The sequence below is a fragment of the Athene noctua genome, chromosome 7 (genome assembly GCF_965140245.1).
Source record: "Athene noctua chromosome 7, bAthNoc1.hap1.1, whole genome shotgun sequence".
In the NCBI taxonomy this organism is placed as follows: Eukaryota; Metazoa; Chordata; class Aves; order Strigiformes; family Strigidae; genus Athene; species Athene noctua.
Genome location: NC_134043.1, coordinates 32,472,279 through 32,491,713, shown reverse-complemented (window position 1 = coordinate 32,491,713; position 19,435 = coordinate 32,472,279). Strand labels below are relative to the sequence as shown.

The 19,435-nt window shown below is 44.3% G+C and overlaps 1 protein-coding gene across 4 annotated transcripts in view; it reads left to right on the top strand.

The window, feature by feature from the left end:
* Positions 1–4,739: 4,739 nt before the first annotated feature.
* UNC80 (unc-80 homolog, NALCN channel complex subunit) overlaps positions 4,740–19,435 on the top strand; it is a 134,880-nt gene continuing 120,184 nt past the window's right edge. For all 4 annotated transcript variants that reach the window (XR_012633934.1, XM_074910405.1, XM_074910403.1 and 1 more), the window contains exons 1-7: positions 4,740–4,929; positions 6,210–6,258; positions 13,336–13,492; positions 14,366–14,664; positions 16,830–16,953; positions 18,759–18,832; positions 19,281–19,420. Coding sequence is in view for 3 of the 4 variants with exons in the window: in XM_074910405.1 (XP_074766506.1) it covers positions 4,838–4,929; positions 6,210–6,258; positions 13,336–13,492; positions 14,366–14,664; positions 16,830–16,953; positions 18,759–18,832; positions 19,281–19,420 (935 nt within the window). In the remaining variant the exon portion in view is untranslated. The remainder of the gene's footprint in view (positions 4,930–6,209; positions 6,259–13,335; positions 13,493–14,365; positions 14,665–16,829; positions 16,954–18,758; positions 18,833–19,280; positions 19,421–19,435) is intronic.

The following is a 19,435-nucleotide window of genomic DNA, read 5'->3' as shown; positions in this document are numbered from 1 at the left end:
CTTCTCCAACCCCCACTTCCATGTAATCTCTAGGACTTTGTTCCATCTCTCCCTGCCTTATATAGTTGGAACATAACTTGTGCCTATTATGTATTTAATTGCAATTAAATGGTTCTGTGAATGTGATTTGTTGCTTGAATATTATGCAAAGGCAGTAGCTTGCTTTCTGCGGTGACTGGAGGATCTGTGTTTCTGGTCTGGTTTGAAACAGGATTCTCAGATACATGAGTGCTATGCCACTCCTACCGATCCCAGCTAAATGTGGCCTAGATTAAATATCTGATTGTCCTTATGGTCCAGCTAGACTACAGTCTGCTCCTCCCCACATTCATGGGCAACAGCAGGAAACGTCGTAGTTTCAGGGGTTCATTGCATAGTTTTAGGGACTCATTTATCCTTGTTTCTGAACGCATAGTTATGTTTGAGCAGGGCTGGCAGAAGAGCTACAAACAAGACTTTTGATGAACCTTAGTTGAAATGTTTTCATGCTGACTGTAAAATCCTTTAAAGAAAAAACAGAGCTTTCCTAGATTTCTTTAATTTTTACAGAACACCTGGGAAGGAGATAATCTCCACTATACTTCTATCTTGTGTAGTTCCTGATAGTGGAAAGAGGATGTACATAGTTGACACGCCAAAGAAGCAGCCTTTGACCTGCTCTTTACACTGATATAAATGACAGCGTATGCAATACTGTCAGTGACATAGCCCTCTGTACACACTGTCTGCTGATGCTCTTGCTGTGTTCTAGTGTAGTTACTTAACAAGGTCCAAAGACTTCCTAGGAAGAGAAATGGATAAATGAAGGAATGACTTTTGCTTCTACATGACAGACCCATATAAGAAAGGATAAAATGAGTGGCATCCATCAGTGCTGACTTTCTGTGACTAGTTGTCTCAAGAGAGAAAGGGTCTTCAGCATGGGTCCTTTCAGCCAAGGACAAAAGCCTGCTGGCAGCTTGTGGAAAACTAAGCTCTCAGGTGTGTGCCAAACAACTGTCTGTGTTCTCTGCCCTGGGGTGTACAGCTAGGAGCTGGCTACAGCTTTGGTCTTGGAAAGGCTGCTGCACAACAGAATGGCTCAAGGTACTCCTGAGAGTTTGGATTCTGGTTCTTTATGTGCAAAAAAAGATAACAGATAAATTATGAGCGTGTGAGGCAGGGACTGAAGCTGGGGACTTGGAGAGCATCAGCATGAAAACAAGTGCAAGTCAGTGAGGTTTAGAGCGGTTCCCTCCTGCTCTGGGTGCTCCTGTGTAGAGTGGGGGCTTCATGCTCAGGTTCTGCTGAGTGTTCCCACTCTGTGGTGTGCTGCCAGTTTTGTTTCTGGATTGAGAATCCTGCTATGATGGATTGATGGATGTGTAAAAACAACTGTGTGATAAATAAAGCAGTGATCAAGCAGAATCATGCAAGGGGGGGGGGGGGGGGGGGGGCGGGGGAATAACAGTCTTGTGCTGCCTGTAGTAAGAGAAAAAAATGGAAAAACAGTGTCATGGGCATCTTTTGTACCCAAGCACCTAGGTGGGCTGGGAATGGCTGGAGTACAGCAGAGCTAATGATGCCATCTCTGCTCTGCCCCATGCCTGCTTCCTGAAAGTGGTGCCTTCCTGTGCTAGTCTTGGTCTTTTTGGCAGGCAGACCGACCTGTGTTTCTGTGCCAGCTCCAGATGCCAGTGTAGCCCAGTGAACAGAGCACAGGTGAATTCTCAGGATGCCTTGCTGTTTACTGTCCTACTGTAATGACCTCCCTGAAGAGTGTGCTTACTTCTTGTCTATCTCCATTATAAGGGAAAGCAGGGGACTGATTTGGAGGATTTTTTTCTTTGCAGCACCCACTGCAGTGTTAGTATTTAGGTACAGACATATGCTGACTGCAAATCTGAAAGTCTCTGCTGCAAGCAGAAGTTCAGTATAGAGATAAGTAAAATCTTCCAAGCCATAAAGTTCCTTCTTTACACTTGCAATCCCCAAGCTGCAAGCTGTTTCACTTGTGTAGGTACAGACCACTTCAGCTTTGTGAGCCCTTTGTGGTGGGGGTGTGTGTTAGTCTCCAAAACAAGGCAAGAACAAAACTGGTCTCTAGCCACTGTCAAACTAGTACAAACCACCTTGCCACCTCCTGGGTTTAGTGCTGGTCACAGCCTGGCTGGATTGGAAAATCTGCACCTTTGTGACTGCAGTTGTTACGACAGTGCCAGCTGTAGATAATCTTTTCTTTGCTCTCTGATTTGTTTTGCATCAAAAGTTCTGTAACGTCAAACCTCTCTACAAACAGAGGGATTTAGTTGTCTTTTGTGGCTGCATGTTGTTGGAGAGCAGTATTCTGGACTCTGGTTTGACTAGAACTTCAATTTGCAGTTCCATTTTTGATTACTACGGAGTAGTAGCTATGCGGTTTCCTCTCCGTGTCTGTTGGGCTACCGGAGCTCCACTTGCTAATGGCTGTGTGACAGGGCAGGGTGCTGGCTACGCCAAAGAAAGAGTAAGGAAGATAATGCTTCAAAACTATTTGTTTCTCCTAAAGAATCATTCAAGGATGTAACAAAGTCAGGTAGAGGTACTAGTATATTGTCCTCCTGCTTTCTGAGTGATGGTTAACAGTGACGTGCACTTGCCTCATGTGTGCTCCACTCCTGCTCCTCTTTTGACTTGAAGAGAGGATGTTTGGATTCCCCTTTGGAGGCTCAGTGAAGTGCTGCTGGTGAGCTTCCAAACTCTGCTCTCTGGGGCTGCCTCTCTTCAGGGGCAGCAGTGGTGGTTGCCTGCATAGCTTTGAAACCAGTGAATGCCATTGCATTCAGTAATTTCATAACATGTTACAGGCCTGGAAAAAGCAATTGTTTAAAAAGAAGTCTATCACTCCTACTGCATTGTGTTTCACTTCTGACTGTCAAGAGGCATGCTGGCAAGAATTAAAACTCAAATATGCTTTCCAAACAAGACTTTGTATAAAAATTCCTGGATCCAATGAGGGGATGTGGAACAGGGAAACTTCTTTAATATATATCTTGCATTTAGAAGTAACTTGTTTTCACCATCTTCTCTCTGTAGTTGGTTCTCATGAGATTTTGGAAATCAAGATTATTTTTTTCCTGTCTGACTTCACCAATTGAAGGAAAGAAGAGAGTAATTAAAACCATTCCTGTCTGAGCAAGCTAATCCTTCAAATAAAAAGGCCTTACATCTGTGCATCAGCAGAAAAAGTTACTGCTAGTAAAAACCCCCACCAGACAAGACAAAGAAAACCAACTGGTTTAGCATTTCAGCACTCAGATAGATTCATGATTTTAATTATTTAAAACTTTTTGATTGTAAACATATTGTTTAGGTTTTGTTTAATGGATTACCTTCTAATTAACTGTCTTAATACTCCTTTTGTGCAAGAGGGGGATTTCAGAAAAGTATGGGCCACGTAGGCTCCTGTTCTCCATGACTGAAGATCAAGACCAGCCTAAGTCACTGTGAGGAAGTATTGGGTAGGGCACCAGAAAAAAACCTTATCCCAGGTAGGAGTAAATGCAGATTATCGAAGTAGTGGCACTGGATCTTTAGCAAATCTGTTTCTCAGAGTATTCATAAGGAAAGAAGTAGGTGGTGTTGATCAGTTCAGCTCCTGTTCCAGGAAAGAAAGACCGTGGTGAATGTTTAAGTGCTTAATCTTAAGTAGGAAGATTGAAAGGCAGGAATATGGCCTTGACTTGTTGGAGCGTCTCTCTTCAAACTTGCAATCTTTTCAGCAATGGAATATCACAAGTTTTTGTGAAAAATTGATTGGTAAGGGCGGACTTGCATTGGTCTTTCATTTTATTCTATTAATTGTTTGTAATAGTATACTATCTTCTGATATCCTTAGGTATGTAAGGAGAGCTAATCTAACAGTGACTGAGAAATATGTCCAGCAAGCCTGACTCAAGTATAGCTGTGTGTTGATCAAATCATTCTGGTGTCCAGTTGGAAAACACAAGTCAATCTGCTTTGGGACTCGCCATCCTCTCCACCTCTGTCTCAACTCTTTCTGTGCCAGAAAAGCCCATGGAACACCTACCCCAAACTTCCGACCTCCCGCCAACCTTCACTTTCAGAGCGGGTTGACTACTCGCTTCCCTTCTCTCCCCCCTCTCGAGATAGGGGAGTATCTCCCCGTTTATCAGCCGCGCTCCGAGCTGTGTCGGGCGCTTCGGGGGCTCCCGCGAACTTGGGCTCCCCCGCGGCCGAGGCACTGCCCAGCCCAGCCCAGCCCCTCCGCGGGCCCCCGGCAGTTCCGCCCCTGCGGAAACTCCGCCCGGTTTGAACTTCTCCCGGCGGCGGGCGGGGGCCGCTCTCCCGACGCCCCGGTGCCCGGCTGGGCTGCTCTGTCCGGCGGCTCGGCGGGGCTCCGGGCGGGCCGGGGCCGGCTGCCCGGCTGGGCTGCTCTGTCCGGCGGCTCGGCGGGGCTCCGGGCGGGCCGGGGCCGGCTGCCCGGCTGGGCTGCTCTGTCCGGCGGCTCGGCGGGGCTCCGGGCGGGCCGGGGCCGGGGCCGGGGCCGGGGCCTGTTGCCGCCCTCCGCGGGCGCGGGCCGCGGCGGGAGCTGGGCGCTGTCCAGGGAGGGAGGTGCTGAAGGCAGGAGGAAGCGGAGCGGCGCGGACATCTTCGCTCCCCGAGTTTCCTCCCTGCCTTCTGCAGCCATTTTGCACCGGCAAAGCTGGCGGGAGGTGCGAGAGGGGAGGGAGGGGGTGGGCGGCAGAGGATGAAGGGAAGAGGGCACGGAGTTACGCAGAGCAGAGAGGCGGCCATGGGAGATCCCGGCTGGTGCGTCTGCTGAGCCTGGCTGGCAGCGGCGGCCGTCAGCGGCATCATGGTGAAAAGGAAAAGCTCGGAGGGCCAGGAGCAGGAGAGCGGCCGCGGCATCCCCCTGCCCATCCAGACCTTCCTGTGGAGGCAAACCAGGTGAGAGCGGCCAGCCCGGGTACTCGGGGTACGGCTGCAACAGGGCAGTGGGAGCGAGGGGGGGGCGGGCCAGCTGCTGCTGCCCAGCGGCCGGGAGGCGGCGGTTACTGCAGCTGCAAACGCCAAGGCGTGGAACAAGCTGTTCTCTTTGCACTCACTGTAGAGCAAACTGTGTGTACCGGGGGTGGGGGAAGGACTGGGGGCAGCTTAACCTGGTGGCAGTCCCAGGCAGCTTCTTGATGTGACTTTAAAACATCCGTGCGTGTGTGTGTCTGCGCACCTTTCCCCCCCTCCCCGTCATCACCCCCCTACACTTGTAAGAAGACTCCCGGAGCTCTGGCACCAGAAGCAGCATCCCTCAGGGCTGCACCGGACTTGCAGCTTTGCTCGTATCTGTATTTGCGGCCGTTCTGGAAGTGTAATCTATGCTTTGAGAGGTCAGCATGCAAACAGACACGTCAAAGTCTCACTTTATTTCATTGGATTGGAGAGTAATGATGTGTGAGGGGCAGGCTGAATGTATGGCTGGGGCTTTATGTTCCTTCTGAATCCTGTCTGGCTCCTGTCTTAACAGAATTCTAAACCGAAAACATTGCAGGGGCTGTGGGGGGTAGTTTGGAAGGTTTGAAGGTTGTGGCTCTGATTTAAGGCCTCAGTCACAAAATCCCTTTATTCCACAGTTTCAGTGTCCTCTGAAAAAAATAAATTAAAAAATGCTGTAATAAGGTGACCTGATTAATTTTTTAAATATTTAACTCTGATCCCATTCTGGAGGGGAATGACAGCAGAGGGTGGGTGTTCTCTGCTTACAGGCTAGAGGCCTGCAGTTCGTCATAAGCCTTCCACATCCGCAGTTGTGGAGGAAAATACTTAATACGAAACTGGCAAACAGATCTCTGGCTTAAAATAGAGGCAAGGCAAAGTTCAGTAAGATTTAACACATTTTAAACAGAATATATTCAAAATCTTTCACTGGGATGAAATGGGTGGAAAATGTCTGGTGGAAGATTTAATCCATGGGGAACAGGACTTTTCTTGAGGGTGGATTAACTCCCTCTTGGCATACCGGCATGGGTACTGTTGTCCTCTAGAAAAGGTAATGGCATTTGTCAGATGTCACCAACAGGTATCTGAACATTGTTTTGGCCTTTATGTCTTCCTTTACGTTAAGTTTCTCAGCCTTTTTCCAACCTTCTGACGTAAGAAAAATCCTAAAAATAACTATGCAAAATCCACACTTGAAGTTCTGGGTCTCTAACACTTTTTCTCCCTTCCTTCAGTGCATTTTTAAGACCTAAACTGGGGAAACAATATGAAGCTTCCTGTGTGGTATGTACGTTTCTCTTTTTCAACTCGTATTAGTAAGTAACTTTTCATGCAACTTGATCTGACCATGGTGGCTGTTCAGCAAACTTCTCAGCTTACGCCAGAAGTGGATTTAGTCCGTTCAGCTTAATTTTGTACTTTTATCACATGAAGGATTTGAAACCTTTTCCCATCTAGAGAATTTGGATATCATGTACATCTCTAGACACAACAAAAACATGTTGATTTGGATATTAGTAATCAAATAAAGTAAATAATGGTATGGGCAGACTGAGCTACAACAATCTGGATCTAAACTTGTATTTCATCATGTGTGTATGTGCTTTCAGATGAGATTGATATCATCTCAGTTTGCAATTAGTGATTTTTTTTCAGACTTAAAATATTGAAAATCTAAACATTACTAGCAGGCTTTAAACAATACTTTTTCCATTGTGCAAGATGGAAATACCTCCTCTACTAGAAAACAGAAGGAGCATGTCTTAGGAGCATAATTAACAAGAGGTTATTATGCAGATACTAATAACTCTTATTTTGAATTAAACCTCAAGCTACCGTCTAAAGGGAGGAGAAAGGGAAGGCATGCAGCAAGTTCAAATAAGATGGGTATGTAGGGAATTTCAGAATTCCTTGAACTGTTGCTGATCTTTGGATGACTTAAAGTACATTAAGCAGTTGCAGCCAGACTTGACAGACTGGAAAAACTTAGTCTGGACGTGTACCTTAATCAAGTACTTAGGTCTCTCTGCAGCAATTTTCTGACTCCCTTCTCACAAGGTATTAAGCTGGAGAAGTCCTAGCTGCTGCTGACTAATTTTCTTCTAAGAAATCCATAAATTTTTCAGGGTCATTGCTAGATACCAAATTCCTCTAGAGAGCTGCTGGCTTAGTGTGTTGGTGAGTAAAATTTATCGTAATTCTGGCACATGGAGAAAAAAGCATCATCACTGGTTTATGCCATTGACAGTTCCTGGTAATTCAGAGAGTAGAAAATGGAGCTTGTTGCCTGATGTCCTTTACTAGGAGTCTCAGCAGTGTGCAGGTGCCATGGCTTGAAGCACCTGTAATCTGAGGCTGTGGCCCCATCTGTGAGCTCATGTCTGTTACTGTTGGGTAGAGGGACAGAGCTTCCTTCTCTGTGTTTTCTCCAAGATGTACCTGTGACTTCCTTGTGCTTCATGCTGTCCTGTTGGCATCAGGTCTTCATCTGTGTCCCCCAGGCTGATTCTAAAGCACCTTTCTTCTATGAGCACATATCAAAATTTACTGAGTGTAAAAAACAAACAAACAAACGAACTAAAACAGAAACAACAAACAAAAATTAACTGCAAGACAACATATATCACACACTTCAGCCAAGGAAAAGGAAGCTCTGGAAAAATACATTTTATGACGATCCAATACATTTCCACCCTTGGGTGAAGGAGAACTTGATTCTTCTCCAATTTCTAACATAATCATTAAGTTGTGGTAGAAATCTTTCAAAAGTGGGGCTTAGTTTTCAGCAATTGATGGGATGCAGCCTGAGCTACTGCATCTGACACCTTCTTTTGCTCATCAGTTTCCTATCCCTGCCAGTGTACAGGAACGTCTGCCCACATCCATACTTCCATATTATCCAGTGCTGCGTGCATGGGTGAGACAGGGTTTCTGGGACTTGACAGGTAGTTGGCTTGTCTTCTGAACCCTCAAGCTGACTGTCTAACACCACTTTATTGACTAGAGTGCCTAAAAATAATGTGTGCCTCTTATATGATCTGTCCTTTTAAAATTGTCTAGCCAGAATTGTTCCAGGCATGTCTATAGGCTGTTAACTGTCTGACAATGCATATGACACAACATTGTGCAGTGTTCTATTACTATTCTTGGCTCTAAACTTGCTGCAGTAGATTTTGCTGCATATTGTGCATTGAGGAAGCAGATGCTGGAGGCCTGGATTCAGTGAGTACAGCATCTGGTCTGCAAGACCAGATTGCATTGCTTCTTTGAGCTTTGCCTTATACCACAATCCTTGAGGAAAAACCTGGCCCTTTCATAACCTTGTTTCCCTTACCTGAACAATCACACTGACTTCAATTGGTCCACGAATAATAGCCCTTAACATGAAGATAAATACCACACCACCCAGATTGTCTTACACTGTCTAAATGCTCTTGTGCCTCAGTATGGATTTGATGTTCTTCCTTCTCCCCATTCTGAATCTCTTCTGCCCCGAAACAATGTCATGCCTAACATGCATGAGTGAAAGCCATAAATGACCTCACAGGAATGTATGTGAGTGCTGTAAAAAGCTAATGCATTTTTTTGGGGGTGAGGGTAAGGGTCTCAAGGATATGTTTTACCCTGGATTGCATTGGGCATGGCAGAACCTAAACCTTTTCTGGAGGATCCTGCAAATTCAACGTTTACCTCTTTTCTGTTTTATTACTTGTTTTTGCAAATGTAGTAATATGTTTTGTTGTTGTGAATTATTAAAGAATAGATATGGAACAGTTTTAAAAGAGGCCACCTTTATTTTATATAGCCAGTGGACATGGTTACAGGAAACTGAATTTTTGAACATGGGAATCTTCTGTAAATAAAGGGCTTGGCATCTGTGTTTCATTGCTTGTCAATGTCTTACTATGTTTAGTAAACAATGGAGCCTTATCATCCCTTGTTCTATGAACTCCTAGATTAATGTTTTAGATCTTTCCAGGAACTCTTTCCCACTCAGAGGACCTCCCCCAGAGTGGCAATACTGTCTGTCTGCATTTCAAGTTCTTTCTAGTCAGTCTGAAGAGACTTTAGCAGAGGTCTCTGCTTTCCACCATGATGCAGCCTGAGCTTTGGAACAACAGGGCAGTGAGGTTCCCTCCAAGGACAGGAGTCTGGTTCAAGAAACACTAACAGTTTCTCTGTGTCTCTGCCAGGGTCCTTCTCTACATAGACTAGGCTTAAGCACTGTGCTTTGCTCTCCTAGCTTTTTCTTTTTTTTCCTCAAGTGAGATCCTCTAGGGCTCCTTCCCTGGAGGAGGGCTGCAGCTTATCTGGCACTCCTGAGAGGATGGAATGGGGGGTGCTGAGCTTCCCAGGGTCCTGGCTGTCTAGTGGGGCTATGGCCCTGGCTGAGCCTTTGCTGTCTTAGGCAGTTTGCCACAGGTACAGCTCCCCTCCACTTAGAGCAGGGGACGGTCATACAACCTGAGCAAAGTGTATAGGAAACCACAGCAAAGCCCAGCCAGTATCTGTCCTGTACTGCTTATCTAGGCTTCTTCAGGCAGCTACCTGTTCCCTTTCCAGCAGCAAAGTGACACACAGGCTGACCCTGGTCACAAGGTGTTTGATAGCGCCTTTGGTTCTTGGTGGAGAAGATTGTAAAAGGAGAACAGCAGCAGTGGGAAGGAAGCCAGACAGGACTGACCGCCACTCCCTGTGAAAACAGATGGCATCATCAGGCTAAAAGGAAAAATGTTTGTGTAAGTGGCCCTGAGGGAGCTGAACACACACACAGAGAACACCGCTGAAAGGGGCTGCCCTTTCTCCAGCCAAGGCATAATGCTGACTTCCCTCACTACACCCTGGCAGGTGTTCTTTATCCTCCTTCGGCGCGTGGGGTGTTGCAGGCATGCACAAGCCTGCTGTAAGTAGGTAACTCTTTTCTTAGCCAAGCAGCAGCCCTGAGACTGCCGCTCCAGACATATCCACAGCATGACAAGATTCACTGACTGACTTACAGGTAGCCTACTTCAGACATTTTCATTCAGCCTTCTCATTGAAGCATGTAACGCCTCTCAGCTGTAGCAGCAGTTGCTTAGTTCGTGTAGGGTGAAAATTAGGCCTTTCATCTTAATGTCTGTATATTCTCTGTAGCAGGTCCTGAAAGTGAGAGTAGAGCCATAGCAGACTCAAAAAGGGAGACTCTACAGGAGCAAATGCTAACACAGGGCCTTGCATCTTCAATGTCTGGTGTAGGCAGAAGCTGCTGTGAGCTGGACCTTTCTGGAGAACTCCAGGCACAACCCGTGGGACACCTGTCCAAAGAACTGCATGTTGTTGTTGTTGTTGTTGTTGGGCTGCTCGTGAGAGGTATCAGTGTGGGGACAGATGCCGACTAGGTCCCGTGGTGACAATACATGCGTAGTGGCCGTTGTGTACCAGCCAGTGTCCATAGCACACAGGGACAGTCAGTGGTTCCCATACTTCCCCATGCCTTTGTGTTACCATTTTCCTGGTAACACACAGTACTTCTGTCTCAGATGCTTGTGATCACATATGCTGTTCCAAAAGCTAATCGTTTGTTGTGGCACAGAAATATATTTAGCTTTCTGATCTCTGAAAGAACAGAGGAATCTGGGGGCTAACCATGTAGGAAAAGCTTCATGTGGCTCAGAAACCCAAAATGTTGAGGTGAATACAAGCCTAATTTGAAGACATAATGGCAGACTTCTTAGCTTCCTCTTGAGTTTCTGAAGTTTGCAGAATGTGGGCTGGAGCTTCCAGAAGGGAGTTGTTGGAGGGTGTTCTCCCTGATGCCCTTGAAGTACATGTATGACCTTGAATGAAAATCTGGAGGGCAACATTGTGTCTTCCATCATGCTTCAGAAGAGTGTTGCTGCTCCCAGTGATTTTTTTTCCCTCCCCTTGCTCTGTAAACTGAATAGCTTTGTCACCCTACTGAAGTGTGAGCTTATGGCTTGGCTCTTCTACTGGAGGTGCGAAAGTGATTTGTTTTGATAAGCCTAGGTCAGCACTGGTGGTTGGCAGGCAGAGGTAAATGGTCTCTACCAGGTTAGTGAACCAGATTAGCTCACTAGCCTGGTGGAGACTACTTACCTCTGTGCTGAGCTTCATTCGGGCTGGTGCAAAGACTTGACTTGGCTGAATTAAAGGCTTCAGTGAGCCCCAAAGCTGATCCATGAGTAGAGATGGGAGTGTGGGGCTGGAGCAACAAATAAGAAGTGGTACTCTGTGTCATTTTGACAGAAATAAATAAAATCTCATGGTTTTCACTGGCTTTTTCAGATTTTGTGTTGTTTGTAACCATGCATTAACACTGCACCTCTTGTCTGGTTTCTGGGGATACTTTGCTGCTTTGTTCCCCCCTTTTGTGAGGTAACCTTGCCTGGGATAGTTGTTCTAGACCCCTGTTCTCTTTATACTAATGAGGTCTGGACTGCTACTGTGGCTTGATGACTTCGTAGTTCCTGAACGGAGTAGAATACTTGGACATTACAAGAAGTACTTCGCTCCTCAGCCTGCCAAGGCTTTCCAAGCATTGTCCATCCCTTCATGTTCCCCCCATTCCTGAACTGGTAGGAATGAATGGCAGGAGACCGTTTTCCCTTGTAGACAATGTGGCCCCCAGCAGATCGCTTAAGAGTGATTTGAGGCATTCTTTCCCTGGTAGACATTTTATCTGATCCTGGTCCCAAGAAATACACATTGCTGACAACCTAATCCATGGCACGTTATTTTTGACTAATCCCCAGAAAGACAGCATTTTTATCCACACATTACATCTAAGGCCTTCCAATTTCAGCGTTTGCTTCGTAAAGTCTGTTGAGTTTTCTGACTAGAACCTGGAGTTTCTAGTAGGTGGGCAGTGTGACTTTCTACACACATTGGTTGGCAGATCTGATGTTTATTGTCAGTATTTCCTCAGGTTAGATTTGTGTTGCTACAGGCTTAGTCCTTTATAAGCACACTCAGTTCTGAATACCCCCTCAAAATATCTGTGTAAGCCCATACAGTCCCCCTCCCCTTCTCTTTGTCTATGCCTGGTGCTATTGGGGAGTTTCTGTCTTTGGTTGTAAGTACAGGTAGATGTTCATTTCTCTGCCTTCATGCTGATCAGAGCAGAGCTGTTACAGGGATGCTGTTACACCACGCTGGTGCGGCTCTGTGCTTGCACCGGGGCATCCTGCTCTCGGTAGAGGAGCTCATGTCTGCCCACACCTGTGAGTGTGGCCACGACCTCGGAGAACAAATGTGCACAGCTGCTGGGGTATGCAGAAGAGTGCATGTTACCACTGGCTAGCATGCCACACCGGGGAGTGTCTGGTCATTTAGCGGAGCTAGGCTACGACTGCTGCCCTTTTTAGCTTTTCTTCTTTGTAATTAATTCTATTCATATTACCTCCCCAATTTTGCAAGAAAAATCTGACTGGTGTTGAAGGATAAGCTTTATGAATCTAGAGTGAGGGCATTTGAAGCATCCATTGGGTCATGAATGCCAGGTTACTTGTTTGCCCACAGCTTGATAAAATTGGTAAAACAGCTTGTGAGTAAATAGGTATCAAGGAGTCTAAGCTGTTATATGGCAAGGACATGCATTATCAGTAATGTATGTCTTCACTTTAGGAACTTTAGTGAAGGAATGTAACTGCTTTTGTGACCTATAATGAGATCTCTGCATCTGCTCAGATGGAGAACTTACGGGAATGGTTGGAGCAACTAGCAGTAAGGAACTTCCTTAGACATTTCAAAGGCAGATAGTCTTATTTTTTTGTTGCTTGAGGAGGAAATAATGAACTTGCTGCAGCCATCAGGTCTTTTAAATGTTCACAAAACCATTACATCATGACTCAACAAAATCTTTGTACACTGGTTATTTTTTGTGGCAGGGTATGAAAACATTTCCTAAGGCCCATGTACCTTTAATGGGTCACCCTTTATGTTACACTAAACTGAAAGAGCTTGTGTGTGTGAGAATAATATCCAGCTCTCAGCTCCACAAATACAGGCTTCATTAGCTCCTGTGACTTCCAGCGGTATTACTGGCCTGCCGCATTAATGCCCAACACAACTGTAAGTCTGGCTTGATGTCAGCGCTTACTAATATACACAATACTTGCTTTAATTCTTTTTTATTACTGAAAATATATTGAGTGAATCATTCACTTCTTAGCCAAGTATGTCCATATGTCTGGTGAGCTTTAGCTACAGTCTGTGTCTTTCAGGAAAAATATTATAAGGTGTGCTTTAGTTATATAATGAAACATTACAAATTACAGCTTTTTTAAAAGAGAATATTCAATGTACTGGAAGGTATGTGGAGAAACAGATATATAGTGTCTTTTTTGTTGTTTTTACTTTTAGTCTTTTGAAAGAGTTTTAGTAGAGAACAAGCTGCATGGCCTTTCTCCAGCTCTCTCTGAAGCCATCCAGAGCATTTCTCGCTGGGAACTTGTCCAAGCTGCACTCCCACATGTGCTGCACTGCACCGCAACATTGCTCTCCAACCGAAACAAGCTAGGTTAGTGCTCACGTGAGTTTGTTTTTCCATTACTGAAGTTACCAGTCAAAATATGACAGACTGATGCTCACAGTGCCAACATATTGTAAATCCTAGAATCCCAGTTAGTACATTCTGTGGATTACCTTTCTTGGTCTGTTCTCATTTACAGCAGAGTAACCTGTGAGAGCTTCCCAGTGAAGTTAATGGTCTGATGAGCTGAAGAATCAAAGTAGTTCAATAATATTTTGCTAGTTATTTTCCAGAGATAATAGAACTTAACTTTAGCAAAGGTCTTACCACCCAGCAGGCGTGGGTTCCTTGAAGGAGTACATATTTCAAGGCATGCTGCAGTGGCCAATTGCAGCAGGTACGTTTAATATCTTCAGGGGGTTTTTTCTTCTTTTTATTCAGACCAATGCATGTGATTCTCAGCAGATAATAAGAATAGAGCCAGGTCCAAATGTAACTTCTTTTACTAGTTTTTACTGATTTCAGCAGGAATTTGCTTCATGAGACATGCAGGTAGGGAACATGACCAGGACAGCTGAGCACCTCACAGTGCTAAGCTGCATTTTGTCTTATACAATAGAGTCAAACAGATGAGGTTGTCAAGCCAGCATCTTTTAGGAGCACTCTATGTCTGTGCATTGAGTTGCCCTGCAACTGACATTTCAGGGTCTGAATTGCAAATGCTGTAAAGTAAATGGAGACTTGTGAATTAGGAGGTTTCAAACATAATGAAACAGAATGTTAATACTTTTAATGGCAGAACTTTAATTTTCAAATGCTTATCAGGAAGCTGGATGCCCAGTTTCCTGTGTGGCTCTGAAAGTCTCAACAGTACCATTAATGGAAACCCTGTGAGATACTGTGATGCATTTTTCCATCCAGGACATCAGGATAAGCTTGGCGTAGCTGAAACAAAGCTTCTTCACACTCTTCACTGGATGCTGCTGGAGGCACCTCAGGACTGCAGCAATGATCGATTTGGAGGAGACAGAGGCTCTAGCTGGGGAGGGAGCAGTAGCGCCTTTATCCACCAGGCTGAAAACCAAGGATCACCAGGACATCCCCGGCCCAGCACCACAAATGATGAAGAGGAGACTAACAGAAGGAAGTTCTTCCAGAACTCCATGGCCACAGTGGAGCTCTTTGTGTTCCTCTTTGCTCCCCTTGTCCACAGGATTAAAGTAAGTGGAGCACTGATGGGATACTTGTGTGGAGACAGCTCTGAACAGGAAAAGAATTATTCTGTCTTTGTGACTGCTAATTAATTCAGCCTACAGTGACCACTGGGTGACCACTGGAAATGTTTTAACAAGTTGGCAGAATACCACTGCCATCAGGAAGAACTATTTCCAGTGACATGAACAATCACCACAGCATTGGGCAGACACAAAGGCAAATAAATCTAAAGTGAGCCCTCAGGAATGTCAAAGATCTGTGGCCCTTGTGAGGTCTTTGGGACCCTGGAACCTGCAGAAAGGATTGCAAGCTTTAGCTTGGTCCAGTGATTCTCAGCCACTGCTCAGAAGCAGCTTGCTGGCTTTTCAGGGATTCCACCATGGGGCTGCCACTGGGGTTTGTTGTTGTCATTACTAATCATCTTGATGCTAATTACCAGGCATGTGTGATAGCAGTGTAAGCATGGCAGTGGCAAACACAACTGAGCATTCCTTTGTTCTGAAGTTGGAAGCAGGCTTCAGGCTTCCTCTCTGCTGGGGTGCCTCTGTTGGTTTTATGCTGAGTGCATCAGCTTTGCAGAGTGGTGTGAGGAGACATTTTCTGCTTGCTCTGACTCCTGCCTCTTGTCTTTAGCCTCTCTGGAGGGCTGCTGTTTAGCCTTTACATTTCCAGCTGGGCCTCAGAAGAGAAACTGTCTCTGGAGAATAGGTGCTTGGAAAAGGTCTATAAAGTCATGAAGTGATGGAGGCTGTTACCTGGTCTAATTCTGCCTTGTATGGTGCAGCAGTTGAAGAAGATAAGAAAGTACAGGAGATTAAGGATATCTGGGTTAGGATATCTGCTTTGGTTAAGGCAGGTGAAAGCAGGCCTGGAGAGCTAGATTCTTTGCTGGATTCTTAGTTGCTCAATTTATTTAGCCCAAATTTTTCATAATTGTTTACTAGTTCCACATTTTCTCTGTAAGCAACTGGGACATGACAGGAAGAAATGCTAAATGCCTCCCAGTGCTACACACAAATTTGGGCTGCCCTTTGAATAAATTAAATTAAACTTGAAGTAGACCCTGGCTATTAGAGATTAGGTTTCCAATTTTTTTATATTAATCTTTCTGGGATGTAGTTTCCCATTTAGAAGATGGGGTTAATAACAATAACTCAGGTTTACCTTGAAAATCCCTGAGATACTGTAGTGATGAACATTGAAAAGCCCATGAAAACATGTATATTTCTGTCATCAAAGCAAAGCTCAAAAAAAAGATGAGGTAAATGAGGCATGTAACTGGCTAAGTCAGCCTTGTCCCCACTGTGTTTCACAGAGGTAGAGGTCTCGGGGGAAGAATACTGTCTAATCAGATAACTAAAGTAATGCATGTGCTCAAGGAAGATGATACATGTTTGCATAGGCAGACCTAAGTGATGGATTGCCTAACTTCTGAGGGGATTTGTGGATTTAGCAATGTGTTTTTAAATTAGTGTTTGGGGGGGGTGAGGTGGATGCATGTAATCCTGTAACTTAACAACTGTAGATAAAAGTGTTGGCATGTCACCAAAAGCTAGCAGTGCACAGTAAAACTGCAACACGTGTTACTGTTACCACTTCCAAAAGCCTTGCAAGGTGCTCCTTAGTGAAAATAGTAATTAAAAACAAGATTAGTTTATAACAAGATTTGTGAGCTCATTATGCCGAGACGGCACTAACAAGGAGTAGGGAATAGAAGGGCTGGAGAGCTACAAGCTGTCAGCTCCTGCCGTCCCTTTAGCTCTGTCTGCATCACCGATTTCAACCGCTGAGGCATGTGGAGCTATGTCAACAGGAGATGGTGGTGCAGATATAATTATGCTGCCAAAACTACTTTTTTTTTTTTACCATGTTTGTTTGCTTTATGGGGATAGCTGGACTGTACCAACATCAGTGTCTTCTAATGTAGATGTGACCTTGGGGCAAGTAAAAGTGCATACCTGCACCTTGATCCTGCTGAGATTTGCTGGTGAGCAAGTCTGCTGAGTAGTGTCAGCGGCCCTTGAGTTAGCATACGCTTACCACTGAACGGCACATGGTATCACTAATTTGTTGTAAGAGCTGTGCATCAGAGAAATGACAATCCTTTTAGACTGGCAACAACGTTATTTTGTGTGACCTTGTGTGATATGGCCCCTGTTTGTCTTTCTAGGAGTCTGACCTGACATTTCGGTTGGCTAGTGGCCTTGTTATTTGGCAGCCTATGTGGGAACACAGGCAGCCTGAAGTTTCGGCCTTCAATGCCCTTGTAAAACCCATCAGGAACATCGTTACAGGTCTGTGACTTTGCTGTGGTGGTGTAACTGGGAAGCCTTTCCTTTGTTTGTCTGATGCTGCCTTATGTTCTGTAGCCATCAAATTTGAAGGAATATGTTAATCCTGCAGAAACTAGTCAAATATTTGAGAGCAGTTTAAGGTTGTTTCCCCTCAGCTTCAACCAACATTTGCATAATAATTAAATAGGAGAGAGAGATCACAAATAGGAAATGACAAACTCTTCAGTAGGTTTATCATCTCCTGTCAGCCTCATATGTCTGTCTCACCACATCTTCCTTAGTTGCTAAGAAGGGCGAAGGTAGTATCTAGCAGTCACCTGACGTGGGTGGGGAAGGCTTTCCCAGACTGGCACTGGACAAAAATTAACAGTGAACATCACACAGTTGATAGTGTAGGCTCTCCTCCTATCTAAAATGTGAACTTCACCATGTTACAAAATTAAACAAATTTGTTCCAAGAGGCTCCAAAGAAGGCTTAGGTTGTGAATTTGCTTTTGCATACTGAAAGGGGTTGCTCCTCCTTTTTACTTCAGCCATAATGAGACTGGAGTTGGGTGCTTAAGCTTCCAAGTCTTTGTGTCTGATCTAGTCCTAAAAATATCTTCTTTACTTTTATGTTTTTAGACAAGAGTTTTGCATAATTCCTACAAGGTAATGAATCAAAAGTGTGCTGTGTATCTCACTGTAGCATTGCTTGCTCATTCTCAAAAGCATGGGACTGTAATTTTTACAGTAGTGAAAATGTAGTTTGATAAATCATATTTTTCTGATGACAAGCCATTTTGGATGTCGTGTTTTGTTCTGAAGGCTTTGTAGGCCTCTGGGACAGTCCAGAATTGAAAAGATTCAAATCTTTCCAATTATTTAAAACCATCTTTGACATCTATCTCTTCCTTCCTGTGCTTCAATTCTGGAAGTAAAAAGTAGCATTTCAGCCCTGAAAGTAACAAAAATCCTGTTTTCTTTGACTGTTGAAATTTCTTCCATAGGTCTGGAGTGTGGTCAGAAAATCCCTAAAGAGTAACTTCAGGAGTAAAGTCTGAAAGGAAAATACTCTGTTATGTTTTGAAAACATTTTCAGCAGAACAGGAATAGAAATTGATAGGAGGTTCTTTATATCAAGGAAGATTCTGCTATCTTAACATTGTAATCTCAAATTGGGACCAAAAAAGTTAAATTTAAGTATATTCTCCTTCAAAAAACAAATTAAACAAAATTCTCGTGAAGAAGCTTTGCAATGTTTTGTTTGGAGTCAGTCTGATACTAAGTCACATCTGAATAGATTGCGATGTGATGAGACTTCAAGAATTGTCATCCTAGTTTTTGTGATGCCTTTGGTCTTCTACAGTATTGCTCATCAAACTTTCTGTATGTCATTCATGTTTCCTGTGATGAAGGCATTTGTCAAATTGGAAATCACAATACATTCTGAGAGATGTAACCTAGAAAAGGAGCTGAATATATGTGAAAAAAAAGGGGAGAAAAAGCTCCAAAATAAAAGACACTAGTATGCACAGGAGAACACAGTTTAATGCCAAATGGATTTAGGATAAAATTTATATTCAAACTGAATTTTAAAGAAGTAGTGATTTTCAGTAGACAATGTTGCTGACAACACAATTGAAAGAATTGTGCAAAAATTAAAGGAGTCCTTTTTTCTTTTTATGACTGTGGTTAATACCTAGGAAGTCTGCAGCAGAGAGATGCTGCTTTGGGCTCGTTTTTGTTTTCTGGTTTACCCTTTCAGTGATACATTTAATATTAGAGATGATTCCTGAAATGTGTCCTATGACTTCTTTTCTCAGCTAAGAGAAGTTCTCCCACGAACAATCAGAGTGTGACTTGTGAATCCCCTAATCTGGACAGTGGACATACTGAAGTAAGTTCTATGTTAACGTTAGACAGGCTTGAATAAGGAGCTGAGGAAGGGGGGAAATTAATATTGAAACAGGTGCAGTTACCATCCTAAAGTATTCCATCTCCAGAAATTACAGTTCTTCACAGTTCTCCCAAAGGCTTCCAACCTTGTCTGCAGTGGGACCAAAGGGTATTGAGTATAACTGTCAGGATCAACTTGGCCTTATCCTGTTTTATAGGATGGAAGCCAGATCTTGTGCATTTCCTTGGGCAAGAGCCCTGTCTTACCCTTTCCATGTACAATGCCTGGTACTGAGAAGCCCCAGGCTTGATCAGTTTCTCCATGGTATTACCATGGTATTATGGTGTAAGTAATAGTCATGTCTAAGCAGAAATTGCAGCAGGGAAACTAATATGGGAGAGACAAATATGTTTATATACCTATTTCCTTTTATTAAAACTATCCAAAGGGACTACAGGTGGTCTGTGAGACAACCCAGCCAGATTCTGTACCTCCAAAGGCCAGCGTTTCAGCGTGTCATCGTGGAAATTCCTTGGATGGAAGCGTATCCTCTCAAACCTCTCAGGAGAGAGGCACTGCACATCCCAGGTACAAACCCCTTCA